This window comes from Oncorhynchus mykiss, chromosome 12 (genome assembly GCF_057628025.1).
Source record: "Oncorhynchus mykiss isolate SJ-2025 chromosome 12, ASM5762802v1, whole genome shotgun sequence".
NCBI classification, from domain to species: Eukaryota; Metazoa; Chordata; class Actinopteri; order Salmoniformes; family Salmonidae; genus Oncorhynchus; species Oncorhynchus mykiss.
Window position 1 is genome coordinate 27,112,510 of NC_143033.1, and position 20,408 is coordinate 27,132,917.

General features: G+C 40.3%; 1 protein-coding gene and 1 long non-coding RNA gene across 2 annotated transcripts in view; one reads left to right on the forward strand and one right to left on the reverse strand.

The window, feature by feature from the left end:
- The window catches only part of LOC110537279 (ephrin-B1), a 69,404-nt gene extending 63,397 nt beyond the window's left edge, over positions 1-6,007 (forward strand). The window contains exon 5 of the mRNA XM_021623204.3: positions 1,591-6,007. Coding sequence (XP_021478879.1) covers positions 1,591-1,982 — 392 coding nt within the window. The 3' untranslated portion in view covers positions 1,983-6,007. The remainder of the gene's footprint in view (positions 1-1,590) is intronic.
- LOC149979113 (uncharacterized) lies at positions 6,008-13,258 on the reverse strand. The gene is made up of 3 exons (XR_016484962.1): positions 12,728-13,258; positions 8,117-9,088; positions 6,008-7,099 (listed from the first exon to the last, which is right to left on the reverse strand). It is a non-coding gene; the product is annotated as an uncharacterized LOC149979113 (long non-coding RNA).
- Between the last annotated feature and the right edge of the window lie 7,150 nt (positions 13,259-20,408).

The following is a 20,408-nucleotide window of genomic DNA, read 5'->3' on the forward strand; positions in this document are numbered from 1 at the left end:
TCACTCTTCTGTAAAGCCCAGCTCTGTGGAGTGTACGGCTTAAAGTGGTCCTATGGACAGATACTCCAATCTCCGCTGTGGAGCTTTGCAGTTCCTTCAGGGTTATCTTTGGTCTCTTTGTTGCCTTTCTGATTAATGCCCTCCTTGCCTGGTCCATGAGTTTTGGTGGGCAACCCTCTCTTTGCAGGTTTGTTGTGGTGCCATACTCTTTCCATTTTTTAATAATGGATTTAATGGTGCTCCGTGGGATGTTCAAAGCTTCAGATATTTTTTTATAACCTAACCCTGATCTGTACTTCTCCACAACTTTGCCCCTGACCTGTTTGGAGAGCTCCTTGGTCTTCATGGTTCCGCTTGCTTGGTGGTGTTGCAGACTCTGGGGCCTTTCGGAACAGGTTTGTATATATACTGAGATCATGTGACACTTAGATTGCACACAGGTGGAATTTATTTAACTAATTATGTGACTTCTGAAGGTAATTTGTTGCACCAGATCTTATTTAGGGGCTTCATATCAAAGGGAGTGAATACATATGCACGCACCACCTTTTCATTTTTTGAATTTTTTTAAAGAAGTAATTTTTTTCATTTCACTTCACCAATTTGGACTATTTTGTGTAAGTCCATTACATGAAATCCAAATAAAATCAATTTAAATTACAGGTTGTAAGGCAACAAAATAGGAAAAACGGCAAGGGGGATGAATACTTTTGCAAGGCACTGTAGCTAGCAGCCTCCGGTTTGACAGTGCGGCAGCAGCATTGGGCAGGCAGTCAGCAGTGGAAGCCATGCTCCCAGGCAGGCAGCCCTCAAAGCTGTGCTCCCAGGCAGGCAGGCAGCAGTGGAAGCTATGCTCCCAGGCAGACAGGCAGCAGTGGAAGCTATGCTCCCAGGCAGACAGGCAGCAGTGGAAGCTATGCTCCCAGGCAGACAGGCAGCAGCGGAAGCTATGCTCCCAGGCAGACAGGCAGCAGCGGAAGCTATGCTCCCAGGCAGACAGGCAGCAATGGACACTATGCTCCCAGGCAGCAGTGGAAACTGTGCTTCCAGGCAGGCAGAGCTGGGATGCAGTGGAGTATAAATAGTGAAGAAAGGGAGGGAGGGTTAGGGAGGGAGGCTTCAGGACCACACAGGAAATAGGCATGCCACTCTAATTGGACTCAGTCCTCATCCTCTGTGTCTAATGAGAGACTGGTGTTTTCTTTTCCCTCAAGCCGGTAATATACATTTAAACAGTTTCTCTTCCTTTACCCCCTCATGTGGAGTTATAACATATGGCTAAACATACACAGTTTAATCCTCCCCTCGCTCTCAAGATGCATGCCAAGAAGAAATGAGCTATCATCTGTCTAAAACTGACACCCCCACATGCTCACAAAGGCCACACAGTCAGGAAGCCCCTAGTTACTCACTCAATTCAGAGAAATAATGGAAGAAGCCTTTTTTCTCTTTGAGAACCCATTTGCACACTCGCAGGGTTCCACCTCTATCATGATCAGCAACAGTACAGCTTTGTCTGACAGTCTGCCAAGCAGACCACCGCTCGTTCTTTCCCTGCTGCTAACTGATTCCTTTTTTTTCCATCAACAGACACCATGAACCAGGACAACAAGTCAGACTCGTCCGACTCAGCGGAGGGTTTCTTTGCCTCCAAGCCAGCGCTGTTTGCAGTCATCGGGGCGGGATGCGTCATCTTCCTCCTGATCATCATCATCCTCATCGTCCTGCTGATCAAGCTGAAGAAGAGGAACCGTAAGCACACCCAGCAGCGGACCACCGCTCTGTCACTCAGCACGCTGGCCAGCCCCAAGTGCTCTGGGAACGCCGGCTCCGAACCCAGTGACATCATCATCCCGCTACGGACTACAGAAAACAACTACTGTCCCCATTACGAGAAGGTGAGCGGGGAATATGGCCATCCGGTTTATATAGTCCAAGAGATGCCAGCGCAAAGCCCAGCCAACATCTACTACAAGGTCTGAGGCAACGACTATGTCTAGGATGCTTGCTGTAGGGGAGAATTCTGGCCTACCTTTTACTACCTTGTCCGTCTGATGTTGAAAGACACTTTTGATGTTCAAAATAGTGACACAAGAACAGAAATGAAAGAAGGTTGTCCTGGATACAGTAGTTGAAACATAAAACATGAAACATGTTTCCGGATAGGCCAAAGGCAGGTTTTGGAGAGATTGTGTCATCTTCTCTTCCTGCTTCAAGCTAGAAATTTTAATTCACCCAAGTTTTGCTATACTCTGTGTCTGAGAAGACTGTAAGACGGTAAAGCCTATGGCGTAGAGATGCCTTCACTCTGACAATGGAGACAAGTTGCAAACAGGGTATACTACACAAACAAAGGACCCTGCAATAGGGCTGTCACTCATGGGCTCCATTCCTGTAATGAAGCCTCCATTGTTTGCTCAGAGACAGAAAAAGGCACAGTGTGATGACAGCAAAATACACTTCCCTTTCACAACAAATGTGTTTTACCTGCGCTATTGTTTTTTATCAGTCACCTACAGTAGCTTCCTTTTCACCAGTGTCTGCTCCTTCAACATTGTGTTTCTTTTCTACTGAATATCTAGTTAATACATTCTATATTATGGTAAATATTAATATTTCTACTGAATATCTAGTTAAAACATACTATATTATGGTAAATATTAATATTTTTCATGTATCCTTTACTGATACTTTGTCACATGTAGGAGGATCTGTGTCATTAATGGCTATTTTGAGGTTGTCCACTTTCTGTTTATAAAAGAAACAAACACTTACATATGTAGGTCTCATAATTGTGTTCAGTATGTGTCTCCTGTTATACTTCTTTAAGCGTGTCCAAACAGGCAAAGTCAGGTATGCAACTGTGGTGGGAAAAAACTAGCAATGAACATGTCTCACCCTGGATGTGAATTAATGAAAGACAAATAGCTCATACTCAATTGCGGTGAGAGGTCATCATGACTGAAATAAATTTAAAGAAAACTAAAAGGTTATGTTTCAAAATGACAGGTCACTTCTGTGTCTGAGCGGCCTCGAGGGTTTTCACTCCGAGTTTTCCCCTTTGTGAAAAAGAATAACAAGATCAAATTTGTTTGAGTAGAAAAAAGTGTGGAAGCAATTAAGATGTTATCAAAGGAGCAGAGCCTTTTGCTCCCACCTAAAGGCCGTGTTCTCAGAAGAATTGGATGACTTCGGAGGGAATGATTTGCGTTCACCTAACGGTATGACATTTGTAGTGATAGTTCTGCTCCTGGAGACAGTGGAATACTAGGGATGGTTTTATTGTTTGCCACATTCATGTTTGAGTCTGAATTCATTCATAGCCACTTAGGCATGGAGCCTGGATCAGTCGTGTGCTCAGAATGAGAAGGAATGCAGGTAATGTCCAACGTGCTGTGCATCTCCATAAAAGCTTGTTTGAGGACAATGGAAAGAGTTTGGCAACCAGCTCCAATCCCTATTCTCCTCAGCTGTGCGATGATGGGAAAACCAAACCTTTAAAATAAATGTAAATACAGCGCAGACAAGAGAGGTACAGAGTGGACACTTAAAGTAAGTCATGATTCTGCTCCATTATAAATTGTTGTACAAACATAATTGCAGTACAGTACATATTTATCTTAAACTGTTCCTACTCACAAAAAGGCTTTTTTAATTCCTAAAGAGTTTTACCCTTGTTACAACCGCAACGGGATGGCGCTAAAACATCTCTGGTGTCTTCAGGAGGAGGACTAATGATTTACCATTCCTATCACCTGGCATCCTCAAAGACCAGGCAAGATTACACTGGTACCAAATCAATTTTCAATATGAATCATCACACATGTTTTCTGTTTCAATATCTTATCTCCATGTACTTAAGTGGGTCCCATAGTCTAGTCCTGTGTGTTTATTTTGAAACAAGATAGATACTGTCATGTATTTACAGTAGAATTACTCTGGCATACTTTTCATGTTGATAACATTGAGATTATTTTAAGTTATTAAGAAGTTTATCAGCGAGAGCAGGACACCAGTTTGTTGGCATTGTTTCAGATAAGAGAGCAGATTCACTGTTATTTAGATGGATGTGACTGTATACTGACATATTTCTCTGCTTTGAGGGTTAGAGCAGATTGACTCTTCTTTTGAAACATTATATAAATATTTTTTTCAGTCTGGATTTATTTGGATAAATTAACATTGTTTCGCTGAAAAATAGCCTCAAAGTTGACTTTTGCCTTCCCGGTGTCTTGTACATTATCACTTACATTGCATAAATAAATTATGTCTACAACATATGCAAATATGACTCTAACCATGATTTGAAATTTTTTAAACATATTTTGTTTGTTTTGAACTGAATTATACTGTAACTAAGTTTTATAAAAAAACGTGTTAAGAATAAAGCTCAAATTAAGTCAATGACAAACTGGTGACAAACAGAATCCTAATTCTTTAGCTATTGAACAAGCATTGTTTTATTGTTGTGTGTTGTTTGTCATTGGGTAAAGGTATAGTTTATTACACAATGATCATCTTCACAATGTTTAAGGATAATGTGTACACCACTGTGTGATCTTCAATTATTTACAGTAACACAATACCCTGTAGTCCTAGAAGTAACATGTGATGTCCCTTTACTGCTTGTTTATTGTTTGTTTTATTTTTGGTAATACAGTGGCCTAAAATAATGTAAATATGTGAAAAAGTACCATTTTAAAGTTACATTTAATAGAGACCCATTTATGAGCATAATGTGTTTTTTTTTTATGCAGAATTTTGTAAATAGGTGTGTTTCTGGAAAGACATTTTGTATAAATCTTGATTTTTTTATAGACACAAATCTCTTAGAGCAGGTGTTTTAAGTGCCAGGCCTTGCAAGGAAAGAAGACAATTGTATCATTGTTCACCACATACATACAACATGAGAAACATTATTTCCCCTCAGTTTCATTCTTGCTGTCACAGACTGTTTGTGGGTGGGTGGGGGACTGGATTGGGAGAAGGGCCAGATACTCTCCTATACATTTTATAGATGTTCTCTGTGACACAGTCACCTCTTAAAATCGATGGATATGTTAGTGATCTTAAAAACAGGGTATGGTGAGCAACCAACTAAATACTTGATGCCTTGATGTTTTGATCAAGATGAGTCTGAGTATAATACGATGCTACAAAGGTAAAAAAAAAATGTTTTACCCATGCTGATTAGAAATAGTCAGATGAGCAATACATTATTCCGGGCATCTTTCCATGCAAGTTTCCCTGAACTCTGTATGGTCTCACTGACTAAGGATACAGTAATTCCATCTCTAGTCGTGAGAATCCAAGGTGAATAAGAAGCATCGTGCTTGGAGGAGGTCTGCTGAGCTTGCGACTTTGGGAAATAAATAAGGCCAACATACATGGCTCTATCTCAGTCCTTCGACACCCCTCAAGGTGAAATGGACACGCTCTCTTGACCTCCACAGATTATCACGATATTATCTCTGGCTCGCTGTAATGAGAAAGCAGCTCAAGCCCCAGACATTTCCTCAGCCATCAGCCACACAGCCAAATTCAGCCCACCTCTGCTGTGCTGTGTATGGAGGCCAGGCCACTCGCATAGTTGAAAAATATTACAGCAGTGCTTAGCAACCTGAAAGCTGAAGTGTGTGAACATCTCCATGCTATTGGAGTAAGAAGGAAAATATCTACATTATTTGGTTTGGTTTTCCTGCTCAATACAGTTTAAACACTAATGACTTGTTCAGTGTGGCTGGTTGCTCACTTTCCCTGCCCTCAGTAAGTCATTATTGTCATTGTTTTATTTCTGTTCATGATTCAGTATTATTTTCAATGTACATGTATGCAATCCCAGTGAATTATTTTTTTTTGCGTCTGCTCCATGTTCATATATTTCGCCTTTCATTCACACACAGCTTCAACCCACGTTCAACATAACCAGTTACTATGGAATGGAAATTCCATGAGCCAAGTTTGAAATCCTGATATTGCATATTGATAAATAAATTTTTCCTATGGATTTATCTGGTGTCGTCTTTTATTAGAAAAATCGATAGCATATGGTGCATTGACCCTGCACAGTAGAATGTGTGTCTTATGCAAGGCACCACTGTGTGTACAAAACATTAGGAGCACCTGACAGACTGACGAGGTGAGAGCTATGATCCCTTATTGATGTCACCTGTTAAATACACTTCAATCAGCGTAGATGAAGAGGAGGAGATATGTTAAAGAATGATTTTTTAAAGCCTTGAGACAATTGAGACATGGATTGTGTATGTGTGCCATTCAGAGGGTGAGTAGGAAAGACAAAAGATTTAAGTGCTTTTGAACGAGGTATGGTAGTAGGTGCCAGGTGCACTGGTTTGAATGTGTCAAGAACTGCAATGCTACTGAGTGTTTCACGCTCAACAGTTTCCTGTGTGTATCAAGAATGGTCCATCTCCCACCGGACATCCAACCAACTTGACACAACTGTGGGAAGCATTGGAGTCAACATGGGCCAGCATCCCTGTGGAACGCTTTCGACACTTTGTAGTCCATGCCCTGATGAATTGAGGCTGTTCTGAGGGAAAAAGGGGGTGCAACTCAATATTAGGAAGGTGTTCCTAATATTTTGTACATACAGTGTATATTTCAACAGCCACATTTCTTAGCTGAACAAAATAAATGTAGGTTATCATTATTTTACATCCAAAACTTTGATCTGTCTCTGTAAGACAGGCATTCCATCTGAAGCCTATGTTTTAAATCGATGGCTTAGAGAGTGCTGCTGGATTCACAGATCCTCTGTTTCTCTCCTCTTTAACATGCAAAACATTTAGTAAATACTTGACTGGGTCCAATATGAAGCACATATGGCATGTCATTTGCCCTGTGCCAGGGATTCAATAACTCAGGATGTTCTCTGAGAGATACTCCAGACATCTTGCAACCATGGAGTGGCACTTGGACGGCATGCATGGAATGAGATTCCCAACCTCTATCTGAGAGCAATGCAATATAGGCAACAGCCTGGGGGAAGATATGCTCATCTGCCACTAAGTCCAGAGAGAGTTTGTTTGTTTATTTGGATTCCCATTAGCTTTTGTAGAGGCCGCATCTATTCTTCCTGTGGTCCACAAAAAAACACAAAACATGACAAGTAACAAAACACTGATACACTTTTAGACAAGGGCAGTAACACAAACTTTAAATACCGTGATATACAAACAATATGAAAATAAATAAATTATTATTTACAAATAATAAAAAAAATAAAAAAATTGTGTGTGTTTGTCGCCTCACAGTCCCGCTGTTCCATGAGATGTTGTTGGATTTTGTTTTTAAGGTAATCTTGCTGTTTGCGTGAGTAATTGGAGGTGAAAGGGAGTTCAGTGCGATTGTGGCTCTGTATAATACTGTGCATTGCCATGAATTCGTTTTAGACTTGGGGACTGTGAAGAGACCCCTGGTGGCATGTCTTGTGGGATATGAATTGCAGACAATCTGGAATTTTCATTACAGTAATACTAATCATAAAAAGTAGATCAGAAGCAATTAATCTCTCTTCAACCCTCAACCAGGAAAGACTGGCATGCATGTTGTTTATGTTAGCTCTGTATGTGCAGTTAAGGGCAAGGCGTGCTGCTCTGTTTTGAGCCAGCTGTATCTTTGCTAGGTCTTTCTTTGCTACACCATATTACAGGACAGTAATCAAGATCAGAGCCTGAACAACTAGTACAGATGATTTTTGTGTAAAACTCAGAACATCTTTTAATAACAGACATACAGTTGAAGTCGGAAGTTTACATACACTTAGGTTGGAGTCATTAAAACACATTTTTCAACCACTCCACAAATTTCTTGTTAATAACAAACTGTAGTTTTGGCCAGTCGGTTAGGACATCTACTTTGTGCATGACACAAGTCATTTTTCCAGCAATTGTTGACAGAGATTATTTTACTTATAATTCACTGTATTACAATTCCAGTGGGTCAGAAGTTTACATACACTAAGTTGACTGTGCCTTTAAGCAGCTTGGGAAATTCCAGAAAATAATGTCATGGCTTTAGAAGCTTCTGATAGGCTAATTGACATAATTTGAGTCAATTGGAGGTGTACCTGTGGATGTATTTCAAGGCCTACCTTCAAACTCGGTGCCTCTTTTCTTGACATCATGGGAAAATCAAAAGAAATCAGCCAAGACCTCCGAAGAAAAATGGTGGACCTCCACAAGTCTGGTTCATTCAATCCCAGAACAACAGCAACCTTGTGAAGATGCTGGAGGAAACAGGTACAAAAGTATCTATATCCACAGTAAAATGAAATTATACATCATTTTGAAGCTAGGTAGTCATGAAAAAATTATGTTGAACACTTATTACACACAGAGTGAGTCCATGCAACATATTGTGTGACTTTAATTGTTTTGAATTGTTTTATTTCTAAACTTATTTAGGCTTGAAGACATTTCATTTTTTCTGTTATGTCAATAAAGAAAATAAAAAAACACAATTCCACTTTGACATTATGGGGTATTGTTTGTAGCTCAGTGACACACAATTTATATTTAATCAATTTTAAATTCAGGCTGTAACACAAAATGTAAAAAAAGTCAAGGGGTGCGAATACTTTTTAAGGCGCTGTTTGCTGCAACACCTACCCATAGGCATTCCTGTCTTTTCTGTAGATGTTATATCCTTGCATTGCTACTGCTGTATTATCAAAAGGAATTATCTAAATGAGTTTCGAAATGGCCAGTATATGAATCTTATCCGATGTTTGCAAGTTATTGATTTCATGAAGCATATTTATAAGGCTAGATATATTAATATGGGTTATTCTTAGCCCTTTCCTGGGTAACTTATCTGAGATAGACATAATATAAAATGAATAAATAAAAACATTGTTTAGCTACAGTAATAGAGTCAGTCAATCAGGTGTTTGTGAGTGTCAGTTGGTGTATTTTTGTGTGTATATGTGATGTTGGGCTGAAGCTACTGACCCGGAAGCTTGGCTCTCTCAGTCCTCTCTGGCTTTTGGGAGGGAGGGAGGACAATGAACATGCAATTAGGGACAGGCAATACAAAGCCAGCCCGATTCCAGCATACCCGGAAGCTACAGAGCCGGAGAGAGGGGAACAGAAACAAACAGAGTGCTCATCCAAAAGTACAATAAACATCCTTAAATGAAACATCAAAGCTTGTATGCGTATTCTTTATACCAGGTATTCCCCAACTGGGGTACAAGCAATGTCTTCAGGGTACACCAGATAAAAATGTGATTCACATTTAAAAAATTGATAAAATAGTCCATTTATATTTTCCAACGGGGCTATACATTTGGGTGAGGTTTCTTTCTCGCCTGAGTAGCCTCGTTTCACTGCCAAAAATACAATTAAACCATCTAGTGTTCAGTGAAATAACAACACAATGTCCAATACAGGTAGCCTAGTCAAATAATTAACATCCAATCACATTAACCATTACTCTCTCATGGGAATTCCACTAACGGTCCGTATGTAGCCAAATGTAACTGCTGCTCATGTTGGTACCTGTACTGATGGCGCAAAAGCCATGACAGGGAGACATAGTGGAGTGGTAACGTGCGTGCAAGCAGTTGCTCCCGACGCTACTTGCGTACATTGCAGCATCCACAAAGAGGCTCTTGCTGCCAAGGGAATGCCTGACAGCTTGAAAGATGTTTTGGACACTACAGTGAAAATGGTTAACTTTGTTAAAGCAAGGCCCCTGAACTCCCGTGTATTTTCTGCATTGATATGGGCAGAGACCATGTAACGCTTTTATAACATACAGAAGTACGCTGGTTTTCAAGGGGCAAAGTATTGACACGTTTTTTTTAATTGAGAGACGAGCTTAAAGTTTTCTTTACTGACCACAATTTTCACTTGTCTGACAGCTTGCATGATGATGTGTTTCTCACACGACTGGCCTATTTTTCTCGCCTGAATGACACAAACAACTGGATTCGTTATCCCTTTCATGCCCTGCCTCCAGTCCACTTACCGATATCTGAACAAGAGAGCCTCATCGAAATTGCAACAAGCGGTTCTGTGAAAATTGAATTTAATCAGAAGCCACTGCCAGATTTCTGGATTGAGAGTATCAGAGTATCCTGCCTTGGCAAATCACGCTGTTAAGACCCTGTTAAGACCCTGATGCCCTTTGCATCCACATACCTACAGTATGTGAGAGTGGATTCTCGGCCCTCACTGGCATGAAAACTAAATACATGCACAGACTGTGTGGAAAATTATTTAACTTGGAACTACCCATCCCGGATCTGGGAGAATTGTCATCAACTACACTAATTAGCATAGCGCAACGGTCAAAAGATATTGCTAGAAAATATTCATATTCATGAAATCACAAGTAAAATATAGTGAAACACAGCTTAGCCATTTGTTACTCACCCTGTCATCTCAGATTTTGAAATTATGCTTTACAGCCAAAGCAAGACAAGCGTTTGTGTAAGTTTATCGATAGCCTAGCATAGCATTATGTCCAGCTAGCAGCAGGAAGCTTGGTCGCGAAAATCAGAAAAGCAATCAAATTAACCGTTTATCTTCGGATGTTTTCACTGACGAGACTCCCAGTTAGACAGCAAATGTTCCTTTTGTTCCATAAAGATTATTTTTATACCCAAAATTCCTCTGTTAGTTTGTCACGTTATGTTCAGAAATCCACCGGAAATAGCGGTCACGACAACGGCGGAAAACAAATCTAATTATATCCAATATTGACAGAAGCATGGCAAACTTTTTTATAATCAATCCTCAAGGTGTTTTTCAAATATCTATTTGATAATATATCAACTGGGAAAATTGGCTTTTCAGTAGGAGTGAAAGGAAAAATGACTACCTATGACTGTCTTTTACGCAAGAATCACTCTGAGAGCCCTCAGCTGGCCACTTACGCAATGTAGTCGTTTACGCTCATTCTTCAACATCAAGGCGTGAAACTATGTCACAGTGCTGTAGACACCTTAGGGAATACGTAGAAAAAGGAATCTGGTTGATATCCCTTTCAGTGGCCAATAGGGGTGCATAGGAACACAACGGTTTCAAAACATGAGTCACTTCCTGATTGGATTTTTCTTAGGCTTTCGCCTGCAATATCAGTTCTGTTATTCTCACAGACAATATTTTGACCGTTTTGGAAACTTTAGAGTGTTTTCTATCCTAAGCTGTCAATTATATGCATATTCTAGCATCTGGTCCTGAGAAATAGGCGGTTTCCTTTGGGAATGTTATTTTTCCAAAAATAAAAATAGTGCCCCCTAGTTTCAAGAGGTTTTAAGACTGAGACTCTCTCCAATACAACCCAACATTGCAGAGTTATGTGCATCCTTTCAAGCACACCCTTCTCATTAAACCTGTGGTGAGTTATTCACAATTGACGATGAACAAATAAGGTTTTATATGTAAGATGGTTAAAGAAAGAGCAAAATGATTGATTATTATTATATTATTATTTGTGCCCTGGTCCTATAAGAGCTCTTTGTCACTTCCGACGAGCCGGGTTGTGACGACAACTCACACTCATTCTTATGTTTAATAAATGTATTGTATAGTGTGTGTGTGCCAGGCTTACAATGATGGTAAAAAACAACATTTGAGACTGCTCTGACCCTGGTGCTAGAGGGGGTACACAGCTTGAGGTTGAATTTTTGACCGAGTATGGGACTAAAAAAGTTTGGGAACCACTGGTTTAAACCATACCCAACGGTTACTGAAGAGAGGTAAGAATAATGTGCACAATGTATGAACTGAGATCGCTAGGTGAACTTGAACGGAGCAGGGAGGGGTGATGAGCATGTGTGTGCGGGTGTGTTATCATACCAAATGCTACCTGCGGCCAATGAAGGACTTCTCCGTCATAAGGTCTCATTTGGAGGCTGGTATGCCATCCATAATTATGTTATTCCTGCTGGATTGTCCCTCTAGATCAGGGATATTCAACTCTTACCCTACGGGGTCCAGAGCCTGCTGGTGTTGCATTCTACCTGATAATTAATTGCACCCACCTGGTGTTCCAGGCCTAAATCAGTCCCTGATTAAGGCGTCCGCATGCATCCCAGCTGAAAGAGTTCGGAAGAGTTTATGCATATATTATGACAACATTTTGTTAGTTTTTGTTAGTTTTTTTTGACTTTGGTAAGAGTTTTTTTCGGTTGTTCGGGCACAGATTTTTACTCTAGGCCAGCCAAAGTTTGGGAGCCGACGTCGACGCTCCTTCGCCTGTGATTGTTCAACTGTAGGGATTCTTCAATAAAGCCTTTGTTGCCAGTGAGAGACTGATTTTCGTGCAATTTGTTATTGTTATTGAGAAATACTCCATTCAAAAATCTTAGTTAGATGTAAAATTGAGCGACTAAGATCTCCTCAGCAGAAATGTCACAATTAATGTTAGATTTCTTGAGTTATCTTAGATTCATTCTGACTATGCTACGGAATCTCAGTACTACTAGACAAACAGTACTATTGCTGCTTTTTTTCTTCTTTCAAGTGAAGATCTTTAAAGGGAGTATTTGAGAACACTCATTATGTTCGCCTAGCCGACCTCGGCCAGCCGTAAGCCGAACTGAAGCATGCTGATGCTTTTAGAAGGGAACAATGAAAAAATGCATTGGAACTGGCTTCAAGGTCCAGAGTTGAGTTTGAGGGCTCTAGTCTATTTTACGTCATCTCTAATAATGATTCACAGACAGTGCTATTGTCATCTCATGTAGACTTACAGTTTGTTGCCATCTTGCTGCTAGTCTCTTTCATGACATCCACCTTCCCCTTGGAGAACTGCAAACTGTTACAAAGGTCTTGGCCTTCTCTGTTCAGATCCATTATTTTGTTAGTTAAGTCCACCAGTATTTGGACAAAGCTTTTGAAGCTATTTTCCTGTTGCAGTTACAATTGCTTGTAGACATCATGTTGGTGATTTAAAAGATCACGCACCTGTGATAGTGAAACACTGTCCTCTCCATTACTCCAAACTTTTTGAACTTTGGCCGGCATACGTAGGCTAACGCTGGTATTCCACACAATTCCAGCCAGCACAGATCGCAGGGCCGATGAGAGAGAGACAGAAAGTGAAAGAGAGAGTTTTATTGTACATTTCCTCTCCACTGACTGCTTCTTTGATGCTATCCATTTGTTCTGAGCTTCAGCGCATAGCACACATGTAATGAGCAAATGTTGTACTCGTGGCTGGAACTAGTACAGGAGGTCATGTAATGAATGTGTATTTGCATGTTGGTCGCTAACTACTGTATGTATAGCAATGCTGTTGAGAAATCCTGTCATTTGAAATCCTGGCTTTTTGTCAACCTAACTGCAGATTGATCCAAATGAACAAATCATGTGTTGTTGTGGTGATCCTTATTAGCTCCCTGAAGTCCTCAGTTTCCACAACAATTATTTCTACTGTATACGGTAGCATTTTAAAAAATTCTCCAAGGTGATCATTTATTTAGATATTGCTGATTATTTTAATCTAAAACACAATCACTTCAAATCGAAATCCAATCAAACACAAGTTTTGGATGGTATTAATTGGAATGAAAAATATAAAACAATGTTTCTCCTCCCTTTTCACAATATGACCTGAATTGTATAGTATCCTGCCTCTCATATGGTTTGCTAGATGTTTGTACGAAGCATTGAATTGCCTCTTAAACAGTACCAGGGGTACTGGTTGTCAGCAAAGGCACCCCACAAAACGTATTTCATCCTCAACTCTTTCTAACACTCAGTTTGTGAAAATTCAGCACATATTTCTTTGGCGTCTCAAAAGTTTCATAAAAGCCACTGTCAGCGAATATCTTGTCATGAATATTAAAAAAAAATATTTTTAGTGCTTTAAGGAGTGAAAAAAACTGGAGGGACAAATCGTTTCATGCAACCCCTTCAAGTGAAAAGTAAATGCTAACGCTGATAACTTGGAAACTTTCCGCTCTTTCCTGCCACTTTAATTTGTTTATCTAGGAACAGAACAGCAGAGCTAGAGAGTGGTGCTGGGCCATGTGATCTGGAAAGGCAGCCGACTTCCCATTAGAGAAAGGGTTGCACCTCTCATGACCCCTCACTTCAATATGAGAACTAGAATAAAGAGATCTATGCTGTTATAAAACTAATCCAGGAGGGCCACATCTCAGGAGGGACATGTATTATCTAGTGTTTGAGAGAATCTGGTCTGCTTTTACTTACACTAGGCGGCAGGAAGCGTAGTGGTTAGAGTGTTGGACTTGTAACCGAAAAGTTGCAAGATCGAATCCCCAAGCTTACAAGGTAAAAATCTGTCGTTCTGCCCCTGAACAAGGCAGTTAACCCACTGTTACTAGGCCTTTGTTGACACTAGAAATGTGTTCTTAACTGACTTGCCTAGTTAAATAAAGGTCAAATGTATATATATTCTTAAATACTGTGAAAGACTCAATAAGACAACAACCAATGGATTCACAGGAAGACCAATAATGTGATACAAACATTTATTTATATATATTTGGAAACTGGGTGGTTTAAGCCCTGAATGCTGATTGGCTGACAGCTGTGGTATATCAAATCAAATCAAATTTTATTTGTCACATACACATGGTTAGCAGATGTTAGTGCGAGTGTAGCGAAATGCTTGTGCTCCTAGTTCCGACAATGCAGTAATAACAAGTAATCTAACTAACAATTCCAAAACTACTGTCTTGTACACAGTGTAAGGGGATAAAGAATATGTACATAAGGATATATGAATGAGTGATGGTACAGAGCAGCATAGGCAAGATACAGTAGATGGTATCGAGTACAGTATGTACAAATGAGATGAGTATGTAAACAAAGTGGCATAGTATAGTATAAAGTGGCTAGTGATACATGTATTACATAAGGATACCGTCGATGATATAGAGTACAGTATATACGTATGCATATGAGATGAATAATGTAGGGTAAGTAACATTTATATAAGGTAGCATTGTTTAAAGTGGCTAGTGATATATTTACGTCATTTCCCATTAATTCCCATTATTAAAGTGGCTGGAGTTGAGTCAGTGTCAGTGTTAGTGGTGGCTGTTTAACAGTCTGATGGCCTTGAGATAGAAGCTGTTTTTCAGTCTCTCGGTCCCAGCTTTGATGCACCTGTACTGACCTCGCCTTCTGGATGATAGCGGGGTGAACAGGCAGTGGCTCGGGTGGTTGATGTCCTTGATGATCTTTATGGCCTTCCTGTGACATCGGGTGGTGTAGGTGTCCTGGAGGGCAGGTAGTTTGCCCCCGATGATGCGTTGTGCAGACCTCACTACCCTCTGGAGAGCCTTACGGTTGAGGGCAGTGCAGTTGCCATACCAGGCGGTGATACAGCCCGCCAGGATGCTCTCGATTGAGCATCTGTAGAAGTTTGTGAGTGCTTTTGGTGACAAGCCGAATTTCTTCAGCCTCCTGAGGTTGAAGAGGCGCTGCTGCGCCTTCTTCACGATGCTGTCTGTGTGAGTGGACCAATTCAGTTTGTCTGTGATGTGTATGCCGAGGAACTTAAAACTTGCTACCCTCTCCACTACTGTTGGAGATCAAACAGTATACCAAACAGTATACCACAAATATGACTAAACATGTATTTGTACTGCTCTAATTACGTTGGTAACCAGTTTATAATAGCAATAAGACACCTCAGGGGTTTGTGGTATATGGCCAATATACCACGGCTAAGGGCTGTGCCGCGATGCGTTGTGCCTAAGCACAGCCCTTAGCCGTGGTATATTGGCCATATAACAATTGTTGGAAAAATGACTTGTGTCATGCACAAAGTAGATGTCCTAACCGACTTGCCAAAACTATAATTTGTTAACAAGAAATTTGTAGAGTGGTTGAAAAACGAGTGGTATATTGGCCATATACCACACCCCCTCATGCCATTTTGCTTAAATATATACAGTTGTAGTCGAAAGTTTACATACACTTAGGTTGGAGTCATTAAAACTTGTTTTTCAACCACTCCACAAATGTTTTGTTAAGTCGGTTAAGACATCTACTTTGTGCATGACACAAGTCATTTTTCCAACAATTGTTGACAGACAGATTATTTAACTTATTTTTATTTCATTATTTCATAATTCACTGTATCACAATTCCAGTGGGTCAGAAGTTTACATACACTAAGTTGACTGTGCCTTTAAACAGCTTGGGAAATTCCTGAAAATGATGTCATGGCTTTAGAAGCTTCTGATAGGCTAATTGACATAATTTGAGTCAATTGGAGGTGTACATGTGGATGTATTTCAAGGCCTACCTTCAAACTCGGTGCCTCTTTGCTTGACGTCATAGGAAAATCAAAAGAAATCAGCCAAGACCTCTGAAAAAGATTTGTAGACCTCCACAAGTCTGGTTCATCCTTGGGAGCAATTTCCAAATGCCTGAAGGTACCACGTTCATCTGTACAAACAATAGTACGCAAGTAGAAACACCATGGGACCACACAGCCTACATACCGCTCAGGAAGGAGATACGTTCTCTCTCCTACAGATGAACATACTTTGGTGCGAAAAGTGCAAATCAATCCCAGAACAACAGCAAAGGACCTTGTGAAGATGCTGGAGGAAACAGGTACAAAAGTATCTATATCCACAGTAAAACGAGTCCTATATCGACATAACCTGAAAGGCCACTCAGCAAGGAAGAAGCCATTGCTCCAAAACAGCCATACAAAAGCCAGACTACGGTTTGCAACTGCACAAGGGGACAAAGATTGTACTTTTTGGAGAAATGTTCTCTGGTCTGATGAAACAAAAAGAGAACTGTCATTATGTTTTGGAGGAAAAATGGGGAGGCTTGCAAGCCAAAGAACACCATCCCAACCATGAAGCACGGGGGTGGCAGCATCATGTTGTGGGGAGCTTTGCTGCAGGAGGGACTGGTGCACTTCACAAAATAGATGGCATCATGAGGGGTGAAAATTATGTGGATATATTCAAGCAACATCTCAAGACATCAGTCTGGAAGTTAAAGCTTGGTCGCAAATGGGTCTTCCAAATGGACAATGACCGCAAGGTTCTGGCAAAATGGCTTAAGGTCAACAAAGTCTCGGTATTGGAGTGGCCATCACAAAGCCCTGACCTCGATCCTATAGAAAATTTGTGGGCAGAACTGAGAAAGCGTGTGCGAGCAAGGAGGCCAACAAACCTGACTCAGTTACACCAGCTTTGTCAGGAGGAACGGGACAAAATTCACCCAACTTATTGTGGGAAGCTTGTGGAAGGCTACCCAAAACATTTGACCCAAGTTAAAGAATTTAAAGGCAATGCTACCAAATACTAATTGACTGTATGTAAACTTCTGACCCACTGGGAATGTGATGAAATAAACAAAAGCTGAAATAAATAATTCTCTCTACTACTATTCTGACATTTCACATTCTTAAAATAAAGTGGTGATCCTAACTGACCTAAGACAGGAAATTGTACTCAGATTAAATGTCAGGAATTGTGAAAAACTGAGATTAAATGTATTTGGCTAAGGTGTATGTAAACTTCCGTTAAAAAGTTTGGGGTCACTTAGAAATGTCAGTGTTTTCCATGAAAATATACATGAAATGAGTTGCAAAATGATTTGGAAATATAGTCAAGACGTTGACAAGGTTATAAATAATGTTTTTTAATTGAAATAATAATTGTGTCCTTCAAACTTTGCTTTCGTCAAAGAATCCTCCATTTGCTGCAATTTCGGCCTTGCAGACCTTTGGCACTCTAGTTGTCAATTTGTTTAGGTAATCTGAAGAGATTTCACCCCATGCTTCCTGAAGCACCTCCCACAAGTTGGATTTGCTTGATGGGCACTTCTTACATACCATACGGTCAAGCTGGCCACTCCATTATAGACAAAATACCAGCTGACTGCTTCTTCCCTAAATAATTCTTGCACAGTTTGGAACAGTGCTTTGGGTCATTGTCCTGTTGTAGGAGGAAATTGGCTCCAATTAAGCGCCGTCCACATGGTATGGCGTTGCAAAATGGAGTGATAGCCTTCCTTCTTCAAGCTCCCTTGAAATCCCTGTACAAATCTCCCACTTTACTACCACCAAAGCACCCCAGACCATCACATTGCCTCCACCATGCTTGAAAGATGGCGTCAAGCACTCCTCCAGCATCTTTCAATTTTTTATGCATCTCACGGATGTTCTTCTTTGTGATCTGAACACCTCAAACTTGATTTGTCTGGCCATAACACTTTTTTCCAATCTTCCTCTGTCCAGTTGCTATGTTATTTTGCCCATCTTAATCTTTTCTTTTTATTGGCCAGTCTAAGATATGGCTTTTTCTTTGCAACTCTGCCTAGGCCAGCATCCCGGAGTCGCCTCTTCACTATTGATGTTGAGACTGGTGTTCACGGGTACTATTTAATGAAGCTGCCAGTTGAGGACTTGTGAGGCGTCTCTTTCTCAAACTAGACATTCTAATGTACTTGTGCTCTTGCCCAGTTGTGCACCGGGGTCTCCCACTCTTCTTTCTATTCTGGTTAGAGACAGTTTGCTCTCTTCCATGAAGGGAGTAGTACACAACTTTGTACGAGATCTTCAGTTTCTTGGAAATTTCTCGTGTGGCATAGCCTTCATTTCTCAGAACAAGAATAGTTATAGTAAAACTGACGAGTTTTAGAAGAAAGCTCTTTGTTTCTTGCCATTTTGAGCCTGTAATCGAACCCACAAGCATCTGCTGATGCTCCAGATACTCAACTAGTCTAAAGAATGCCAGTTTTATTGCAACTTTAATCAGAACAACATTTTTCAGCTGTGCTAATGTAATTGCAAAATGGTTTTCTAATGATCAATTAACCTTTTAAAATGATACACTTGGATTAACTAACACAACATGCCATTGGAACACAGGAGTGATGGTTGCTGATAATGGGCCTCTGTATGCATATGTAGATATTCCATAAAAAATCAGCTGTTTCCAGCTACAATAGTCATTTACAACATTAACAATGTCTACAAAGGTGGTTTTGATCAATTTGATGTTATTTTAATGGACAAAAAAATCAGCTTTTCTTTAAAAAACCAGGACATTTCTAAGTGACCCCAAACTTTTGAACAGTAGTGTACTAACATCATGGAGGAGACGGTAGAAGTCATTAATTATTTTAACATCATAAGAGCTTTAATGATACTCATGATACTTTCTAGATGATACTCATCTAGACAGTATTACTTTCATATACAGTTCTCCTTCAACTTTTCACATTGCAAGCCACGCATTCATGATTGTATATCATCATGTCTGTAATATAGAGTGTGGAGGACATTTCTCTCTTTGGCTTGATTTTCTCATCAAAGATGAAAGTGGAGAGACAGAGATCTGGTCAGTGAGGAGGAAGAAACACTCTTTTAGGAATGACCATAAGCAACAAATGTATTACCACTGAATGTTTTCAGCAGTAAATTTCCTGACACTGCCTGCAGAGATAACACTCTGCCCACAAATTCTGATTATCTGGCTTGTGCTGTCATACTGGTGCTCAAATTCACAGTGAAATTACTTTTCTGTGGAAAGTTTGTTGCAGACACTCTGAAGTGCATTTTAATGTCATGAGGAAAAGTAGTCCCCCCCCCCCCCCCTCTCCTGTATGACGGAGTGTTTGATCTCCCCATCACTGTGAATTCTCATACATATCATGAATGTTTGTGCTGCGACTGGAACAAAAAATAACCACTTCCTGTGACATGAAAAGGGCTGACTCTCGACCTTTACCCCCTCATGACATCACTCAGCGAGCTGCATGTTACACTCTTAGAGAAAAAGGTGATATCTAGAACCTAAATGGTTCTTCGGCTGTCCCCATAGGAGAACTCTTTGAAGATCCATCTTTGGTTCCGGGTGGAACCCTTTTGGTTCCAAGTAGAACCATTTTGGTTACCAGGTAGAACCCTTTCCACAGAGGGTTGTACATGGAACCCAAAAGAGTTTTACCTGAAACCAAAAAGGGTTATCCTATAGGGACACCCGAATGAATAACCCTTTTTTAAAGACTGTAGGGGTGGTCTTAACGCACACTCCTACACAATTAGAAATGCCAGACGGCCTCTCTTGATCACTCTTAATCAAAATAATTAGAGAGTGCTCTTTTCGACCATTGATGGCCTGATAAATCCTACCCCAGCAAACCTATGTGAACTTTCCTCCACCTCTAAATATGATGAGTTTGAGGAATATTTCAGAGATAAGATAACCAACATTAGGCTGGGTGTCAGTCAAGTAAGACCTCATGAGAAGTTTCATGATATGCGCCCTAGCTACCATGCAAAGGCATGATGGATTTATTTCCCCTGGTTGACACAGACATGCTCCGGAAAGTGACATCACAATTTAAGCCTTCTACCTGCCTTCTCAATCCTGTCCCCATCACCTTCCTCAAAACAATATTTAATTGTGTATCTGAAGAAGT